General features: G+C 44.0%; 1 protein-coding gene across 5 annotated transcripts in view; it reads right to left on the reverse strand.

The window, feature by feature from the left end:
- The window catches only part of ACSS2 (acyl-CoA synthetase short chain family member 2), a 79,139-nt gene that overhangs the window by 22,628 nt on the left and 36,749 nt on the right, over nucleotides 1-19,762 (reverse strand). For 3 of the 5 annotated variants that reach the window (XM_053247554.1, XM_053247552.1, XM_053247557.1), the window contains 7 exons: nucleotides 18,856-18,947; nucleotides 18,548-18,651; nucleotides 16,458-16,530; nucleotides 15,530-15,605; nucleotides 14,736-14,850; nucleotides 13,585-13,737; nucleotides 11,498-11,536 (listed from right to left, as the gene is read on the reverse strand). In XM_053247554.1, the coding sequence (XP_053103529.1) occupies nucleotides 11,498-11,536; nucleotides 13,585-13,737; nucleotides 14,736-14,850; nucleotides 15,530-15,605; nucleotides 16,458-16,530; nucleotides 18,548-18,651; nucleotides 18,856-18,947 (652 nt within the window). The remainder of the gene's footprint in view (nucleotides 1-11,497; nucleotides 11,537-13,584; nucleotides 13,738-14,735; nucleotides 14,851-15,529; nucleotides 15,606-16,457; nucleotides 16,531-18,547; nucleotides 18,652-18,855; nucleotides 18,948-19,762) is intronic. The other 2 variants (XM_053247553.1, XM_053247555.1) reach the window with 2 other exon arrangements.

Here is a 19,762-nt window from a genome sequence, read left to right on the forward strand (position 1 = left end):
CGGTGCGGAGCCGCGCCGCGGCTACTCACGAGCAGTTAGTCCGGGTTTGTGGAGTGCTCCGCAAACCCGGGCTAAGTGGTGGGCTACAGGAGGGGGTTAGCCGCTCTGGAACCACCGGGCTCGGCTGCAAGCCCGGTGGTTCTAACTATCACAAAAATCAGGCTAGGATTTTCCTAGCCCGATTTTTGTGATAGTAAGAATAGCCCCAACATCTTCTTCGCCGTAAGCCCCACCACCTGCTAAGATCATCTGGAGAGGTTCACCTGTGGCTGCCGCCAACTTATCTGGCGGCTACTCAGGAATGGGCCTTCTCCGTTGCTGCCCCTGGATTTTGGAATGTGCTCCCTGTTGAAATAAGAGTCTCCCCATCTCTGGCAATTTTTTAAAAGGCACTGAAGAAAACTTATTCACCCAGGCTTTTAATTAGATGCATAATTTTAAATAATTTTAATAATGGGTTTTTAATGTTTTAAATCTTTTAAATGATTTTAATTGTCAATTGATTTAATGTTTTAGCCCCTGCTAACTTGGCAAAGAGGCACCTTTTAACGTGGTGATTCTCTTTATTTAGCAGGGGGAGAATCACTGACCCTATCCACCCCCAGCAGAGTACCTCCAGTGACTGTTGCTGGTGTCTATCTTATGTTTCTTTTAGATTGTGAGCCATTTGGGGACAGGGACCCATCTTATTGATTTATTATTTCTCTGTGTAAACTGCTCTGAGCCATTTTTGGAAGGGCAGTATAGAAATCAAATAAATAATAAATAATGTTTTAAATGATTTTAATTGTAAACCACCCAGAGACACAAGTTTTGGGAACTATAGAAATATGATAGATAGATAGATAGATAGATAGATAGATAGATAGATAGATAGACAGACAGACAGACATTTCAAGTGTTTCGAGCTCAAAATAGAACACTATTTGAATAAAGGGCCTGTTTCAAGCTTGGACCAGAGCAATCCCGCGTCAATAAAGATGTCCTGATGTTCCAAATGCCATTTAAGAGGCCTGTTTTCCCCGTGCTGATAGAAGCAGACTTGTGGTGCTGGCGGTGGCCTAGGGCCTGCCTGGCTTATCTTTCTCTCTTTGTTTTTGTTTCCCCCCGACCTCTTTGCAGGGCCAACTGCTTTAACTGCTTTAATCTTTAAAATAAAAATAAAAAGTTACCAGCCATCCCAGTGACTTTTACTGGGTGCTGCTGTGGATTTTTTCCTCCTTCTATTGATTTTTTTCCTTTTTTTTGTAGTCAGCCCCCAGTGGCTTTAATAACTGGGGTGCTGTACTGACTGTTTTTCTATTTTTCTTTTGCATCCACAAGCTGCACATTTACAGCTGTGTGCCTGGACTGATTTTATTTTTTGGTTTCGTAGGTTGGTGTGTTCTGTGACTTCTGTCTAGTGCCCAGTCTACCAGGCTCTCCCTGTTTCCCTGGTGTTTTCTCCCCCACTCACCCCATCCTGCAGCTTTTTCTTTTTTGATTTTGTGGGTGGGTATCCACCTGGCACCCACCGGCCAGATCACCCTGACTATTGAAACTCAGTGTCTGCTTGGCCTGAGTGCTTTGGAGAACAGCACCTGGTCACCAGCAGATGACACCGGAAGTTAAACACCCCCATCCCACACCCCCAGTTAGCATTCTTTAAATAGGGGCCTAGTTTGGGGAAGAGATTAGGTATTAGGTAGGACTGTAGGACAGGAGGAATGGGTTAGGAGAGGCCACAGTAATCCCTTCTCTCCCCCTTACCCCATTGTGGCTCACTCTCCTCCGACAAGCACCCCCCCCCGATAAAGCCTGCTTAATTTGTGGGGAGGGGATTTAATTTTTCTAGCTTCTGTGTGTGCACTACAGTGCTATAGATAGCACGGTGTATGGCACACACAGTATAAATAGACCACCCCCAACCCCACACCCCTTTTAAAAATAACCATCTTAAAGGTGCTTATTCCCACCACCCATCATCAGAGTTAGGGCTTGAATTTAAAAAACCTCAAGGTGTCCAGGAGAGTGCAGAACAGAGGCAGGATAGGAGCAGAGTGTCAGGCAGAGGGAAGGAAGATTCTGCTCGGGGGGGGGGATGGCAAGAGGGGCCTACTCCCTGAGTCATCTGCACTGCTGAGCCTGCACTCAGGCTCACCTTTGAGGAGGGTGGTGGTCTTGCAACACAGCCGCCAGTGGTGGCTGAGCTAGAATTAAGAGTAGTCCACAATTAGATCCACAACCTTTTCCTGTGGCAGTGGAAGAGGTTGTGTTGGCTGCTAGCCCAGCCGATCAGTCTCACCGTCCTCCCCTATCCGCCTTAGCTGTGGGTTCATGATGGCCAACAATGCTGCAAACATAACCAGGACAGCCGAGCAGATTCAGTTTGTGTCCATCCATTGTGTGGCGCACATCCTGAACAAGGTCATGCAGGATGCACTTGGCCTTTTGTGCAGGATGCTGGGGCTACAGCCAGGCGAGACATCCCCGCTGAAGGCGCCGACAATCTGCTGCTGCAGTGCCTGCTCTTGTGGACAGGTGACGCAGGATCGCAGCTTTCTTCCACTGGAGCAAAAAGGGTAGGCGGATACTCAAGGAGAGGCAGCTTGAACTCTGCCTACCTGAACATCTGATCCCTCAGCAAGTTCTGACCGGGCGGAATTCCAACTTTCTCTTGCTCCAGAGCCTGCAAGAGCAAAAGCCGGCCATCCATGCCCTGGCAAGCCTTGGAAGTGTGTGGCCTGTCCAACCAGGACTGGGTGCTTCTTTCTGAGGTTGTCTTTGACATTCGAGCTGTTCTTTGTTGCCATGAACAGCTTGTGGGCCAAGGCAGCAACACGGAGCCAGGCTTTGCCTGCCACTCTTCTCCTTGAGAAGACGATGAGTGAGGTCCAGTCCACACGGAGGACACAACTGGCTTGGCAGGTTGACTGAGGACTGAAGTGGTGAATCTGCTCAGGACACCTTAGAGTGCATCGGCAGAGCATGTTTTGTCCTGCCTATGTGACCCAAGGATGAAGGGCAAAGCTGTCACCCCAGAGCAGCTGCCCAGGTAAAGGGCCCTCCTGGTTGCAGAGGTTAGGCAAGCCCAGGAGAGACAGGCTTGATGAAAGTGGAGGCTAGAGTGTGGATGACCATACTCAGCTCCTGGCTTAGACGATCTCTCTCTCCCCCTTTAGTCTTGCCCCTCTAACCCTGAGCTATGACTTCCAATCCAATTGGAAATGGACAATCATGACTAATAGATCATCCCTGGGCCTCTCCCCCTCCCTCCGATTTAACATGGGCTACGATCAGGCCAATGCTCTCATCAAACAGCGCATAACAGACACAGAGCGCTAATCTGAGCTAGGCAAGGCTCCAAACTTCCTGATCAGTGAAGTTCCCTGGTACTCTGCCTCTCCCATGGCATATCTAACACAACTGGAAGGCCCAAAGCACAGGAGGGCCTTCACTCTGGTGTGATGCCACATTCTCCCCTCAGCCATGCTTGAGGGACGATTCAGAAAGATCCCACTTTTGGAAGGACAATGCCCCTGCGACTCTGGACATGCAGAAACCACAGAGCATATCCTTCTTCAGTGCTTGTACTACAGGGGCATTTGCTTCACCTTCATCCTGCCATTACTACACAGGTACCCAGGTCAAATAAGACAATTTTATACCTCTTTACTGCTTCCTGATATCAATCCTGCCATCACATATAGCATTGCCAGGTTTTGCACAGCAGCGCTCAAAATCTGATGGATGGTGACCTCTAGCTCGTTCTCAGCACCCAACTTTCCAGCTCAACTCCAGCATGCCCTTAGCTTGCTACCACAGAATGTTTTGTACTTTTGCAGCTTAAGGGCCCCTCACTTTATCTAAAAGTGATAAAACTTCTATCTTGCTTACAGCTGCCCTTATATATTGTATATAAGTTATATTTATATTTATATTTGTGAGTGGGTATGCGCAATGCTTACCCTGCATGTCTTTTAATGCCTTTTACGCCTCTATCTCTTTCATGCATTTTTAGGAATGATATGGTCCTTGTGGCCAATCACACAATTTTATGTAGTTTGTATAATTTTTTCATGCAATCGTGAGCCTCTTATGTCCTTTTATATCATCTTATGCCTTTATGGATTTTATACCTTAAAAAAAGTTTTTTTATACCACCTGGTATGTACATCTCTAGGCGGTGTACAAAATCTAAGATTTTAAAAAATCAGATTAAAATAAATGAAACAATAAAAACAATAGTATAAAGCAAATTAAAATTATTAAAATTCTAATTAAAAGCTTGTGAGAACAGGAGAGTCTTCCTGAAAACAAGCAGAGAAGGAGATGTTCTTATTTCCTCAGGAGCATATTCCAAAGCCCAGGGGCAGCCACAGAGAAAGCCCGGTTCTGAGTCGCCACTAGACGAGCTGGTGGCAACCATAACCTGACCTCTCCAGAAGATCATAACAGGTGGCAGGGTTCATGACAAAGGAGGCACTCTCTTAAATAGCCAGGACCCAAGCTGTTAAGGGCTTTATATGTGATAACCAGCACTTTATATTTCACCTGGAAACATATTGGCAGCCAGTGCAGTCCTTTCAAAACCAATGTTATATGGTCCTTTCGTGATGTCCCAGAGACCAATCTGGCTGCCACATTCTGTACCAATTGTAGTTTCTGGACTACATTCAAAGGCAGCCCCACAAACAGTGCATTCGAGTAGTCAAGTCTGGAGGTTATCAGCATATGTACCACTGTTTTAAAGTCATTTATCTCTAGAAATGGACGTATCTGACGTATCAGCCAAAGCTGATAAAAAGCACTCCTGACCACTACCTCAACCTGAGAAACCAGGGAGAGTTTGGGGTCCAGGAGCACTCCCAAGCTACATACTTGATCTTTTAGGGGGAGTGTAACCCCATCCAGAACAGGCAAATCTAAACAATCTCCTGGGTCCTGACCCTCCACAGTCAGTACCTCTACCTTATTTGTATTCAACTTCAGTTTGTTTTCCCTCATCCAACCCATGACCACCTCCAAGCAGGCATTTAGGGAAGATATGCCATTTCCTGATAAGGTTGACATGGAGAAGTAGATCTGGGTGTCATCAGCATATTGATAACACCCTACACCAAACCTCCTGATGATCTCTCCCAGCGGTTTCATGTAGATGTTAAAGAGCATTGGAGATATTAAAGAGCATTTTTATGACTATATCCTTTCCCTGTACTTTATGCTGGTCTATGACCACCTAATGGCACAGCGGGGAAGTAACCTGCCTAAACAGCAGGAGGCTATTGGTTCGAATCCCCACTGATGTGTTTCCCAGAAGATGGGAAACTCCTATATCAGGTAGCAGTGATATAGGAAGGTGCTGAAAGGCATCATCTCATACTGTGTGGGAGAAGGCAATAATTAACCACTCTTGTACTCTACCAAGAAAACCACATGGCTTTGTGGTCGCCAGGAGTCGATACCGACTCAACAGCACAACCTTTCCTTTTTCCGACCATAATAAAGCTTGATTAAGTCCAGAAGAGGCTGGGGCACAACCTTGAGTTGTGGTTTGCTTAGTTTGTGAGACAATATTGTGGTGAGAAATGGGCAATGGCAGCTCTCTCTCTGTAATATTCTTCGTGATTGCTGTGATGAGCTCCACAACTGGCCTTGAGACTAACTTGTGCTTCCACTCACTGCTCTGGTTTGCTCTGCAATATGCACTGTACTCAGTCCATGGGTAGCTCCTAGGGACACCAAAGTGGGTTAGGTGGTAGGGCATAATGAGTGTTACCTACCTACCCAACCCACAAAAGAAATGAGCAAGTGGGCAAATTTTAAACAAAATGTTTTACTTCCCCCCCAAACCCCCATAGGATCCTAAGGGGGTTTGGGGGAAAGATTAGGGGGGGGGAATTAAAAATCACCCACTTGCCCATTTATTTTGTGGGTTGGGTGGCAGGTTACACCCATCACCAACAGAAGCATAATTATGTGCCCAATTCTCACTGAATTTAAGGAATCTTATTTTAAAATCCTGTTGTAGGTAGCTGTGAAAAAACACAACTTCAGGTGATTCCAAAGGGCAATCATGGAAAGTTGGGGCAAGGCACAGCAGCCGTATTTGTCCTACCAGGAAGAGGATATCCTCATACAGATATTCATAGGATTTCCCCACCCCATTACACAACCCAGTCTTTCGTGCCAAAGCTTATACACCTTTGGAAAGGAGCCACAAAACCACCTCCCTGAAAGCTGGCAGTTTACATGCATGGCACTATTACCATATGCACTCTTAACCACAGGAATTGTGGACTGCAAAATCTTGTCCCACTAAATCCCCCTCCCTCAGTAGAAAAATAATAGGTTAGAATTCAAAACTGGCATAGCACATCTATTGAAAGCTGTAAACAAAACACTGGGAAAGTGTTATGGCACCTACTTTTCAGTGTTGTGCTATATTGTGTCAGCACAAAGACTGTCTTCAGCAAGGGAGTGCAGGAGAATAACAGAGCAAAGGAAAATGATTAAGGTTAAGACTTTCAACTTCTGCATCCAGTCCGCTGCCCACTCGGCATGAAGATAACTAACCTGCTGCTTGCATACATGAGAGGATGTTTGGTAGATGCACAACAGAGGATGTTTGTGTATGGAACGGCACTTAGACTATTGGCAGAGGTAGGGGAAGAACACACAGTTGACCAGTGGACTCTTGCACTAGTTGTGTGGTGCAAACAGGGAGGTCAGCACTGTGTTGGAGGTTTAGTTGCACAATTTCTGATTATTAGAAGCAGATTTGTACACCGCCTAGAGATTCACATATCAGGTGGTATAAAAATATGATTAAAAAAAGAAAATATTGGCAATAGCTATAGATTCGTAGAGATTTTAGCTTGACTAAACTTAGGTAGGCCAATGTTTTGCTGCTTCTGCCTGGAAATGTCTTGCTGTTATTGTGCTGATAAGTGGTAAACAGGTAGTGGTCAAATTTCAACATGGAGGTAGAAAAACAGATAAACAAGTAACTGCAACATCTTGCTCATTCATATAGTGTGCATAACAAAATTGGGGAGAAAAGTAAAATACATAATTAGGGGAGATCCAATCAGAAAGCAGTAAACAACTATTGTCATTGGGGATATAAAAATAATTGTCTTAGATCGTACAGGGTTCTCAGATTTCACTAAGTCTGGGCACCTTCAGCCGGCTGAATGTCCCTGTTTTGCTGCTTTACTGCTCTGGATTGTGTTGGGTTCTGAAATAAAGCCTTGCAGAATAAGTAAGACATTTCTTATAATTTCTTGGGAGTTCTGGGAACAGCTTGCCAGTAGAACCTCCTCACTACCCTGTGCATATCAGAAGTCTAGCCTGACACGAATCTATCTTCTGAAAGTTTGGTGCTTCTCCTGAGCTAAGGCCAAGCTCAGCGTGAACCATCAACTGAAAATCTTTAATCAAATTAAAAATCTCTTCCAAGTGGTGATTGACCTTGGGCCTGAAGAACAGAAATGGCTGCTGCATAATGACAGTGGGGGGCCATAGTGTGAGAGTAGTGAAGCAGTAGTTGCACTATTATTGCTTTAGCTCAAAAACTCCACGTTACTAGAAACTGAGTGTGCATTCTCCTCAAAGACCATATCGAAGGTCCACACTAGTGTGCAAACTGCTGAAGAAAGGTCTTTGTTTGGATCACTGCTTTCTTCATTTGGTTAACAACTCTGACCATGAATTTACAGTCCCCCTATAGCAGGGTTCCTTAACCTTGGGTCCCCAGATGTTATTGGACTACAACTCCCATCATCCCCAGCCATGGGGTCCCAAGGTTAAAAAAACAAAACCCCTATACTACAGGCATTATGATTCACTGTAGTCAAATTGCTCTAGCAGCTTGTTCAGATCATATCCTGCCACTGCGATTGCCTGGACCAATTCCCTAGAACAATGAAGGCAAGTTCACTGCTTTCTGTTTCATGTTTTGGCTGCCTGCTGAGTATTGTTTAGAGGCTGATTAACAGAGTGGGCATATCCTGGAGTGGGGAATTATGGTTCTTCCACTTTCATTGTATATTGGTGGTGGTTCCAATCTCCCCTTTTCTGCAGAAACTTCCTCTACTTCCCTTCAATCTCCTGTTTCTGGTGGTGACTGCCCTGGTCTTTCGGGTACCATTCACTCATTTTCTGCCATATTCAGGGTCTACTAGGCTGCCACTTGAGCAAGAAATAAAGGCACTGTTTGGTGAATGTTATGGATGAGATGATGATATTTCAAAATTGCAGCAGGGTCACCCAGTTTTACTATGATTGTTGCATTTATCCATCCATCCATCCATCATATTTTTATACCGCCCAAAACTTACGTCCCTGGGAGGTTTACAGTATCGTTAAGGGATAGTGCTATGTGGGGGTAAATGAGTGAAGATGGAAACAGAGCAGGCTTTGCCAAGCTTGGGGCCCCAGATGTTATTGCATTACAACACCTTAGGCCATTGTGGTTGGGGATAATGGGAGTTGTAGTCCAACATCTGGGGACCTAAGGTTGGCAAAACTGCTCTGATAGTTTCCACCTTCCCCCATTTTCCCCCACACAGCACCATCTGTAAACTATATGCAACAATCATTGTAAAAAGGGGGACCCAAGTTTGAGAACCTCTGCAATAAACTATGCTTTTAAACTGAGAAGTACTAGCAAGAACAGAGCAGTGTGTGTTAAGCTGCTTAATGCATGTTTTAATTTTTCCATCTGCTCTGACAGAACTCAGATTAAAAAAGACCAAACCATGGTTTGGTCATCATGAACAGGGCTTGGAAATGTATTTCCTCCTCTCTCCCCTCACACACTACAATTTCTTTCCTTCCCAGTTACATCAAACCACACTTCTCCTCCAAACCAGAACTAGAACTCCACTATAAACCATTGTTATTCAAATTCTGGCTGGAAGACAAACTTCCAAAGTAGCCATAGTCTGTCCAATATGGATATCACAGCAAACTATGATTTGCTCAAGGCAGGAAGAGAGGGAGAATATTCAAGCTCAATTCCTATTCATGACAGCCAAATTGTGATAGAGCCATTGCATTTTAACAGGGCCCTCATTTCCTATTTCTGGTGGTTTTCTATCTGCAACCATGGTTTGTCATGGTAAATCATGGCAAAGTCCTGCAAATATGTTCCATATGCTCTATTACCATGAGGTGATAACACACTGCTATACACACTACCATACACATTACCATTATCCCCGCCTCACAGGTAGATCCCTGTCTTTTTCCCCATTAAGATTTGTAAATGTAAACCTCATCGTTTGTTTTCCCCTCATACTCATCCGGAGGACTGGCTGCATTAATATACAAAGAAAATAAAAATGGTTTAATAAAAGTTTGTTGTGGTTTTTTTTAATGAAAGGGCCTACACAATTACATAGCGAATACTCCAAGAGGTTTTGCTGCAGGCAGTTCCCAGAGCTCCCAGTCTGTTCCAATGAGCTGTATGTTATTGTTATTGTTATTGTTACATTTATATCCCGCTCTTCCTCCAAGGAGCCCAGAGCGGTGTACTACATACTTAAGTTTCTCTTTCACAACAACCCTGTGAAGTAGGTTAGGCTGAGAGATGCGTGACTGGCCCAGAGTCACCCAGCTAGTATCATGGCTGAATGGGGATTTGAACTCGGGTCTCCCCGGTCCTAGTCCAGCACTCTAACCACTACACCACGCTGGCTCGTGTATGTTCGTTTATGGTTTAGCAAGGTCACAAGCACTCTCCATGCCATGCATGTTTGCACCAACTAGATAACTCATGCATTACCACTAACACAGCATACATATATTTGGTGGCTTCATAAGGAGTCCCTTGTTATACAGAAAGTTGCATCAGCCAGATGAAAGCTGCAGAACTACCCATGGTCTCTTTCCAAATATCAGGCATTGGGGAGGAAAGCTGGTCTTGCAAAAGAGAGCATGAATGGTCCTCTTTCCTAAGCAGGACCTGCTAGTTGGCATTTGGATGGGTGACCATGTGAGCACTGTCAGCTATAAGATTCCCCTTAGGAGATGGGGCCATAACTCAGTGGGAGAGCATCTGCTTGCACACAGAAGGTCTCTGGTTCAATCCATGGGGATCTCCAGGTAGGGCTGGGAGAGACTCCTGCCTGAAGCCAAGGAGGGCAACTGCCAGTCAGTGTAGACAATACTGAGCTAGATGGACCAATGGTCTGACTTGCTGTAGTGGTCTGAAATGCAGCTATGTTCCTATGAACTACATTTCCCCAAAGATATACAGCTGGAAAAGAATATCAACAATGGATGAGAAGCCAGTTCTGTAGTGCTGGAGGGATGAGCAGGGGTGCAGTCCTAGTACTCCTTTTCCTCCAGGGTCTCAGCAGGGACGCAAAGTCCTTTGTTTTCTAACTGGAAATAATATACTGTTCTTGCTCTTCCAACAGTTGATTACACAACTGAATACCGGACGACAATTTATTTTATTACCATTCTTCCTGTCTTGTGTTACAAGCAGTAACCTCCACCCTTTGTGGTTGACAATCCAGACGGCTATTCTGGGTGAATAACCACATGAGATTCAAGCTCTGTAGCATTAGGAAACTCCTTGACTTCTTGTAACAGATGCAAACATTTGCAAAATTTTATCTAACTGCAGTGCGTGGCCACTGAGGTGGGCATGGCTATGGGGTGTGGCTGTCATGGAGAGCTCCTGCACTTCTGAATTTGCAACTACACCACTGTGAGCAGAGATTGGAACTTTAACTCTCCTTCCATAGAAAAGCTAATGGCAAGTTAGTATTTCTGTAGGATCCTCTTTCAACACAAATCTACTACAAAGTGGCCTGGGCAAGCAGCCATTTTGGTCAGATGAAGCTTTGCTAGCCAAGAACAGGACAGAGTTCAACCAACCGACCTACAGTCACACTTACAAACTCTCTTGCAAACAAGGTGGTGCAGTTTGTACGATGCCTGTGGAAGCAGTGCTGGCTCAGCTGTCAGGATGGAAGCACCAGGTGGGCTAGTTCATGGACCCACAGAGTGGTTTTGACTGGAGCAATGGGTCCAAGCACACAACTCCCAAAAGCTGCATCAAGCCATTCCGCACGAACATGCTGTGCATTACGCAACACCATTTCAGGACTCCAGCTGGCAGCTCCAGGTGTAGTTATTTATTTCCTAAGAGATATTATTTACACTCAGACGCACACCTTTCGATGCCTTTGATGTTTCGAAAGCCCATTTCCATTTTAGGCAAACACAAGAAATTCTAAAAGAAGTGTTAGCACTACAACACACTCACTGTCCCTCCCCAACAAGCCCAGGCCAGTGCCACGGACCCCACCCAGCCTCTTCCACCCATGAGGACAGTGACCACTACAACTAGCATGCAACTGCTGGAAGTGGGGTTAAGACACCACACATTGCCGCGCAGAGAGAGTGTGAGCGGGAGAGAGAGCAATTAAAAGAGGAGTGCTGGAAAGGGAAAGCAGAGCAGAGGGATGCTGGCAGAAAGCTTCTGCTGAACAGTAAATACCTTGGGATGGACTTTCTTTGGGCTCTCAGTCTTTTTTTCCTGTTAAAAATCCACAAAGACGATATAAGATTTGAGAAGCAGAAACGTCTCACTGGGCCCCTTACTTGTTTTATGCCTTACTGGCAAGCGGGAGGGGCTGCATGCAGCTGAACTGGCTCAGGTCACAGAGGTGCTCTCTGACCAATGTCTCACTGTTCGTCTTGGCTGGTACAGTTTTTGAGCTTTTCCTTCCTGCACACAGAAGCCAGGGCCAACTGCATGTGTGAAAGCACTCAACAGGCCAGAGGATCAGGCAAGAGCACAGAGAAATTACTCAGCTAGTTAGCCTCTGCATGAGATTTCTGTGCAAAAATCAAAGACGCATGGGCCACAGGGAGCTAATGAGAAATCAAGAGCCCTTATCAGAACAGTCATATTGGTTATATATACACACCAGAGGCTGCATCAATCTGCCACCATTTCCTTCATCAAAACACTCATACAGGCCAGAACTGCAAACCTATTGCTATGCTGCTACTGTCTTTTCTGGCATATTCTTCTTTGCTATTAGTCTGTCAAACATGACTGGATCCAGATAAGAGTGAGACAATAACAGCTGGCAGAGGAATGGCTATCTGCCACCCCTAATCACTCTGTTCAACAGTCCTGGTGTGCTCTTGGACCCATCACCAGGCCTGCAATGATAGCTAGGAATGCTTCCCGTCAATTCCATCTAGTAGTAAGGCTAATTCATATCTTGCATCCTTCATTTGTGTTTCATAACAAGGCAAGTTGATGCTGTAGCACTCGACAAAGATCTGAAACACGTACAGAATGGCCCCTCACTCCACACACATACAAAAAAGAGTGCTTAAATGTTTGAGTTAGTTATCACAAGGCTACATGAACAACACTAAGCCAAATAAGAAAACTGCAATGCCTCTCCATATAACTATCCACTTTCCTACACACAACAAACTGCATTTTGGTGAAATTGTTACAAGGTTTCCCACTCTGCCTTCCTTTGATTTACAAGAAATCTGCCTGGTCTTAGGAAGTACCACTTTAAAATAGTAGTAAAACCTTGGATTTCAAAACGGCACAGAAGTTTATTTAAGAGAGTCGAGAGGTGAGAGAGTGATGGCCATCATGCCCAAAAACGGTCTTGAAAAGGCAGCTGGTTTATTTGCCAAAATAAATTTACGCAACATGCCCTATAGGCTCACTGTACAAGAAGCCAAGCCAGTAGAACACTGGCAAAGAACTAAATGTAGCCATCAGCTTGATTTGAAGATCCAAATGTCAGTAAAGAAATGGTTGCATCTATGAAGGTAAGTTACAGCAGCAACATGGGGAGCTGCTATTCTGTGGTTCCATCCCATAGTACTACTATAATATCTAAACACCTGGAACCACATAGGCAGCACCTATCACATGAATCCTTCCCATCTAATCACTTATCCTAGTCGGGAAACAATAGCAAGGGGAAATTGCAGGATTATGGGATGAAGCCATGGGAAAGCAAATCCTAGAGACAATGCCACTGCAATGTATAACAGGCACCGATATGAGGCTTGTAATGGGATGCTACAAAGAGGAGTCTGGTCAGCGCCACAAGCCTAGGTCTCACTGAACTGGTACACTGGTGAACCCCTCAGACTGCAGGTAAGGTCTCACCTGATCAAAGGCTCCCTCCCTCACATAAAAACTAGGCGAGATCTCTTCTCTCCAGCATCTATACCCTGGGTTGTTGGGGTGGGGGGTGGGGAATAAGGTATATTCAAGCACATGACCTGTCTCCCCTGCATTTTGAAGAGGTACAGCTGAAACACAGGTTTAGTGAGAACAGGGCCAAAGTCAGTGAGGAAGTTTAACGTGAACTAGGGCAAAGTCAGCAACCAGTCAGACACCCCTATTTTCCCAGGCCTTCAACTGAGACCCAATTTTAAAAAATTTAATGTGTTTCTATCTATTATGATTTTTATCTTTTTATGAATTTTAAATGTGTTGTATTTTATATTGTGTTTTAATTTTGTACACTGCCTAGAGATTTCTATACTAGGCGGCATATAAATTCAATAAATAAATAAATTCCTGTTTACACTTACACACACAGTCTTTATACAGGAGCCATTTGACTCTGTCAGAGTTGGAAATATGCAGTTGAATAGGAGAAGTCTCAACACACAGGCCTGACTCAAGAGACCAATGAGCTTATGGAAATTTTCCAGGAAGTACACATCCCTCTTATTTCCCTGGAGCTGTGACAAGGGAAACGAGTCAGCCTTGGGTGTTAACAAAGCAGCACAAAGCCAAGAAGAATGGACACATTGATTAATTTGTTGGGAACAATGCTGGCACAGGTTACAACACATGTATATGACAAATGGGATGAGTGAAAGCAACTATGAGTGCTCTGGTATATCTAAAAGGCAAGTGATACCGTGCCAACAGATTTACAATCTAAGGGCTTTCCAGATTATCATTCAGGTGGAACTTTCTCAGAGTTATTCTCAGACTGCCCTCCTGCCCTTCCATTCTGAAAGAGTGGCAGGAGATCCATAACATACATAATAAAAAGAAAAGGTCGCCTTGATGCAGTGGAAATTCACACAGGAGAGAAACCCTATAAATGCTTGGAGTGTGGAAAGCATTTCAGGGAGAGAGGACAACTTAATGCACATCTAGTACATTGCGCATGCACGGCAGCCTCCAAAATGGCCACCGCAACAGGGGAAAGACCCAGAAAGGGCCGAAGAATGCCCAAACTGGGTGCTTTTTAGCAAAACTGAGACTGGCGGGGAGAGGGGGAACCTCCGCGAACACATACACACACACCATGACCTCAGAGAATTTTTTTTAAAAATTCAATCCCCTCAAAGTCAAGCCAAATTGGAAGAGGTAGAGTTCAAGCGGGGGGGAACCGAACTGGTTCAGTCAGGTCTGCATTCGAACTGAACTGGGCCAGCTTGTTTTGTGCACACCCTAACCCACACATATACCCCTTTTGTTTTGTTTTTTGTTTTTAAATTGGGAGAAATGAGCCTCAACGCTTGCATCCTGCAAACATACACACACACACACACACACATTTATATTTCATTCACATAGCTATTGCTATTCTCTCAGTTTTATGCAACAAAGGTACAATATTGAAAGAGAGAAATATCTGAGTTTCCCACAGTTGCACACTCATTCAAAGAAAAAAGCCTGGTTAAACCCTAAACAGATCATTCTCATGGTGACACAGGCAACTCACCTGCACACTCTGGCAGAGTCTCTTAAGAGGTGGTGACTTGCTGCTTGGCCCATCTGACATCAGCTCTTCTCTTCCTAAATGATTGACCACAATGCACCTTTGCAGAGGAGCACCCCTGCAAAGAGAAGAAAAGGCAAAGTAATTAAGAGGAACCATTTTTATTCAAACCACAAGATTCCAGGAGGAGATTTTGGTTCATTTGGTTCAGCAAACTTCATTCCACAAGGCTGAATCACAAAACGTTTGGCATGTACGATAACATTTTATCCAAGAACTCTCATACACTGTTGTTCCACCACTAAACTGTGTCTGATTCCAGTTTACCAAACAAAAGTGAACCGTGGTCTGTCACTTCAGACATCACACTAAATTATAGTTAAGTATCCTTAGCCATGGCATGAGGGGAGGTCTGCTGAACCAGTGTGTGTCAAATCTTACCTCTCTATAGTTCTCTCTTGAAATGGGAGCATGTCTAACTTCCTCTCCTAATTCATTGTTAGCAATATTTTGTGTTGGAGAGCTACTGTATTATCATCATCCATTTTAGAAGTAGCTAACCAGATAGATGAAAACAAAGACCAATAAGACAGAGTTAGATGGTGATAGTTCCAAGCAAGCTGCTTTAGAATTTCTTTTTCTTTTTTTAGAAAAAGAGGTCCACATGGCACATACCCAGCTTTACATAGATCCACACCTCTGAATCGAAGATGCTGTGATATTTCAAAGGTCACAACTGGATGCATTTAGAGTCACATAAAACAAAATCGTCCAACATTCTAAGAGCCTGGACTTACTTGTCTTTACATTTCTGCAGGGCTTCATCTGCTATCTGCTTCAGGTTAATCAGCTTATCCCCTCTATAAAAGGCATCTACAAAACAGTAAGCAAATCATTAAACTGTCTCCTCAGAACAGTCTGCAAGCTCTCGAAGGTCAGAAGAAGAAAGGGAGAGATTGCTTTGAAGAAAAAGCCTGGGAACAGTGGAATTAAATGAAGGGAAAGTTTGCTAAAGCAAAGACCAATCAGAGTAACAACTGAAGTATTTTATGAAATACAATGAACCCTACTTCTTTGGGGGGGCTCAAATTCAGTGTGTGCAAAATACTCAGGAGTGTTCTTCAGGGAACAATCTGGGGGGCGGGGAGGAGAATCAGGACAATCTAACAGGCCTTTTCTATCTCTTGGTTCTAATAACATTTCTACATAGAATATGATGGAGCAACTAGCAGGGGGCTGGTATGCAGATCTTGCAAGACTTGATTCCTTGTGTTACAAGATTTTAAAAGATGCAGTTGTAGCTGCTAAAGTTACTGGATGCCTTGAGAATGATGCTATTTATTTATCTGCATATGAAGGCAAATGGAATGTCAAATTACGCACCAAGGATTAAAAAGATTCACAGGAAAACTGATCAGCCAAATACTTCTGAAAATGCATTGCTTATAAACAGCTGGTAGCAACAGAAGCCACAAATGAAGTGGCAAAAAGCTGTTTTACTACAACTACACCTTATAAAGGAAACTGGGAATATTACCAAGAGTGTATGATCAGATAGAATGCATTCCTGAATTGCTGTTCGACCCCACAACAACTTCCCCCGCAAAAGGAAAATGAGTATTAAAAATTCCTGAATGTATTTTGCCTTATTAATTAATCCTGTTGTGTGAAATATTTCACCATTTAGATTTAGAGGCCTGCAGATTGTAGACAGAATCACATTACCTGCAGTAATGAGAAGACAACAGTGGGAATCAAGGATCCTCTCACAAAGGGATTCTGCAGAAAAACCTGCAAACTGACAAAAACCACACAATCACTCAGCTCAGCAGCAGAAACTATCAATTTTAATTACACTTGCACTTGTGAATGGAGACATAGTGAATGACATCCAGAGCAAAGAACTGCAGGTAGAACCAGCACTGTGACACTAGCACAAGAGGATGGCTTCACTGAGCTAAAATGGCAATTTTACAAGAGCACTATTGCACATAGTGCTCTTGCACAAAAGTTCCCACTGAAATAAATGAGGCATGCCACAGTTGTGCCACTATTTCACAACTGCGAGGATGCTTGCAGTAGAGCAACACTAGGCTAGAACACAACCTCTGGCCTTGGTGCTACTACTTAGTGCAACAGTTTTGCGCGCAAATAAAATTATTCAGTAAGTGATTTGCTGCTCTAGATTCCAATGGCTTTATGTGGTTTGTGTCCTAGGGAGCCCTAAAGTTCCTAGGCAGTTTATAAGGGTTCCTCAATGAGAACCTCAATGATCAGTAGCTACATACAAGATCCCCTAAAAGACACCTTCCCCATAGCAAACTACCAGTCTTTTCCTGCAATATGCAGCTTGACCAGTATCACAATGTAGTGAGAGGTCCTCTCCAGAATCCTTTGCAACTCTTGGGAGTTTTAGGGCAGATGTGCAGAAGTTCACACAAGTCAATATGGGAAAAGTTAAGAACATAAGAAAAAGCCCTGCTGGATCAGGCCAAAGGCCCTTCTAGTCCAGCATCCTGCTTCACACAGTGGCCAAGTGGGTGAATCTGGGAATCCTACAAGTGGAGAAAAAGAGGGCAACCTCCCTTTACCATTAGTGTTACCCAACACCTGGTGTTCAGGAGCTTGCTACCTCTGATCCCAATGGATACATACAGCTATCAAGGCTAGAAGTTACTGATAGCCCTATCAATGAATTTGTCTAATCCTCTTCTAAAACTATCTAGATTAGCCATCACTACATCTGCCAACAGAGAATTCCTCAGTTTAACTAAATGTTGTGTAAAATAGTACTTCCTTTTGTCTGTCCTGAATCTCCCAGCATTTAGTTTAAAAAGATGACCCAGGGTTCTAATATTATATGAGAGAGAGAGAGAGAAATAACCTCTCCCCCCATCCATTTTATCTACACTGTGCATAATACCTCTATCATCCCCCCGCCACCTTCTTTCTAAACTAAAAAGGCCGAAGCATTGGAGTCCTACCTCATAGGGGAGTCACTCCAACCCCGATCATCTTGGATGCCCTTTTCTACACCTTTTCTTGCTCTACAACATCCTTTTTATGATGCAGTGACCAATATCCCAAATACAGTCACACCATAGATTTATATCACATTGCTATGTTGGCAGTTTTATTTTCAATCCCTTTCCTAATGACCCCTAGCATGGAATTATCCTTCTTTACAGCTGTTGCAGTGGCCACCTAATGGCACAGCGGGAAATTACTTGCCTAGCAAGCATGAGGTTGCTGGTTCAAATCCCCGCTGGTACTTATATTGGGCAGCAGCAATATAGGAAGATGCTGAAAGGCACAATCTCATACTGCACAGGAGGAGGCAATGGTAAACTCCTCCTGTATTCTACCAAAGAAAACCACAGGGCTCTGTGCTCATCAGGAGTCAACATTGACTCGACAGCACACAGAGTCGACATTTTCAGTAAGCTATCCACCACAACCCCAAGATTCTTTTCCTGGGTTAAATTTTCCTTAAAAAGGTAAGATGTTTGAAAAGACTGATAATCTCTCTGGAAAATAAGATGTTTTTTCTAACATCTATTCAGTCAAAAGATGGATTCTGTGTCAAGGGAAAAACAAAGCAAGAAACGACAAATGCCAACTTAATATCAACCTTGGGCCCCCAAATGTTGTTGGACTACAACTTCCATCATCCCCAGACATGGCCTTTTTGGCTGAGGATGATGAGAGTTGTAGTCCAACATCTGGGGGTCCAAGGTTAAGAAACCCTGACCTATTACAATTACTGCCCATTTCAACAGAATGTATTCACACTAAAAGAAGTTGCTCTTTCCTACCACAATGGAATGAAGTGCTCCAATTCTGGCACAGGCTAGCATGGCTACCACCAGCTCAATGATCATTGGCATATAGATAGAAACTCTGTCTCCTTTCTTCACACCTGTGGAAGAGAAAGAGGTGTTTATTTTATTTATATACCACCCGTCCAAAAGTGGCTCAGGGTGGTTTACATGTTGCTCATGCCAGTCAGCTGAAACCATTCAATCACTGCATCTTGGGCCCTGATTCCAAGAGAACAATCCCCCACTCTTCTTTGCAGGGGCTTGTCACACCCAAGGGGTAGGGACCCCCTCGAGTCAGATACCTTGTTCCTGAAGAACATTGGCAAACTGGCAGACTTTGCTCAGCAATTCGCTATATGTGATTTCCATTGAATCTCCTGGTTCATTTCCTTCCCTACAGGGGAAAAAAAGAGATTAATTATGACAACAGGCACTCAAGGACAAACCATGATTGTACAATTTCAACAGCTCAATGCCACCCATGTTTCCCTCAGGGGCAAAAATGACCAAAGACCATAACAAGTTCCTTTAATGTCTTGCCTTGTTTATACCGCAAGATTAAACTCTTAGGGAAAGATCTTCCCAAGTCTTCCTTGGAAAGATAAGCAAAATCAACATCTGCCACTTTATGGAAACACATGTTGAGAACAGGAATCTGGCAGCTTAAATCACATGAAAGCTACCAAGTATACAAAATGGCAGATACTAGTCCAGCCTTACAAAGAATCTCCTGTCTGGTCTTCTGTGACAAGCAAACATTGCCTTTCAGGTGAGCAGGTGGGGAGCAATAGTAAATTGAAAATGAGTTGGTTTTCTTCTTCTAGCCGGCTGTCAATTTGCTACAAGTGACAGGAAGACTAATACAAACTTGAGAGGTAGGAACTTCTACAGATTTATTTACAAGTCTGCATTCGCTTTGCCATCAAGCCATATGATGGGTATGAATATCAAGCTATATCTGAAAGCATGGAGGTGTCCACACAGTGGGACATCATTCATCAGTATGCAAAACAAGTGCAAAACAATAGGTTAGTTCACACAACATCGGAGAAGTGCCCATCCTGGATGGGAAAGCCATGTGCACTCTGGATCCGCAGTCACATGAACTTGAAAAGCAAGGGAAAAGAGTCAGCAGAGTGGTTGTGTGGGAGGTGGGAGTTCGATAGGAGAGGTACAACCAACCCAGTTTCTGTCGCTAGCATTTTACTG

The sequence above is a fragment of the Hemicordylus capensis genome, chromosome 4 (assembly GCF_027244095.1).
Source record: "Hemicordylus capensis ecotype Gifberg chromosome 4, rHemCap1.1.pri, whole genome shotgun sequence".
Taxonomy (NCBI): Eukaryota; Metazoa; Chordata; class Lepidosauria; order Squamata; family Cordylidae; genus Hemicordylus; species Hemicordylus capensis.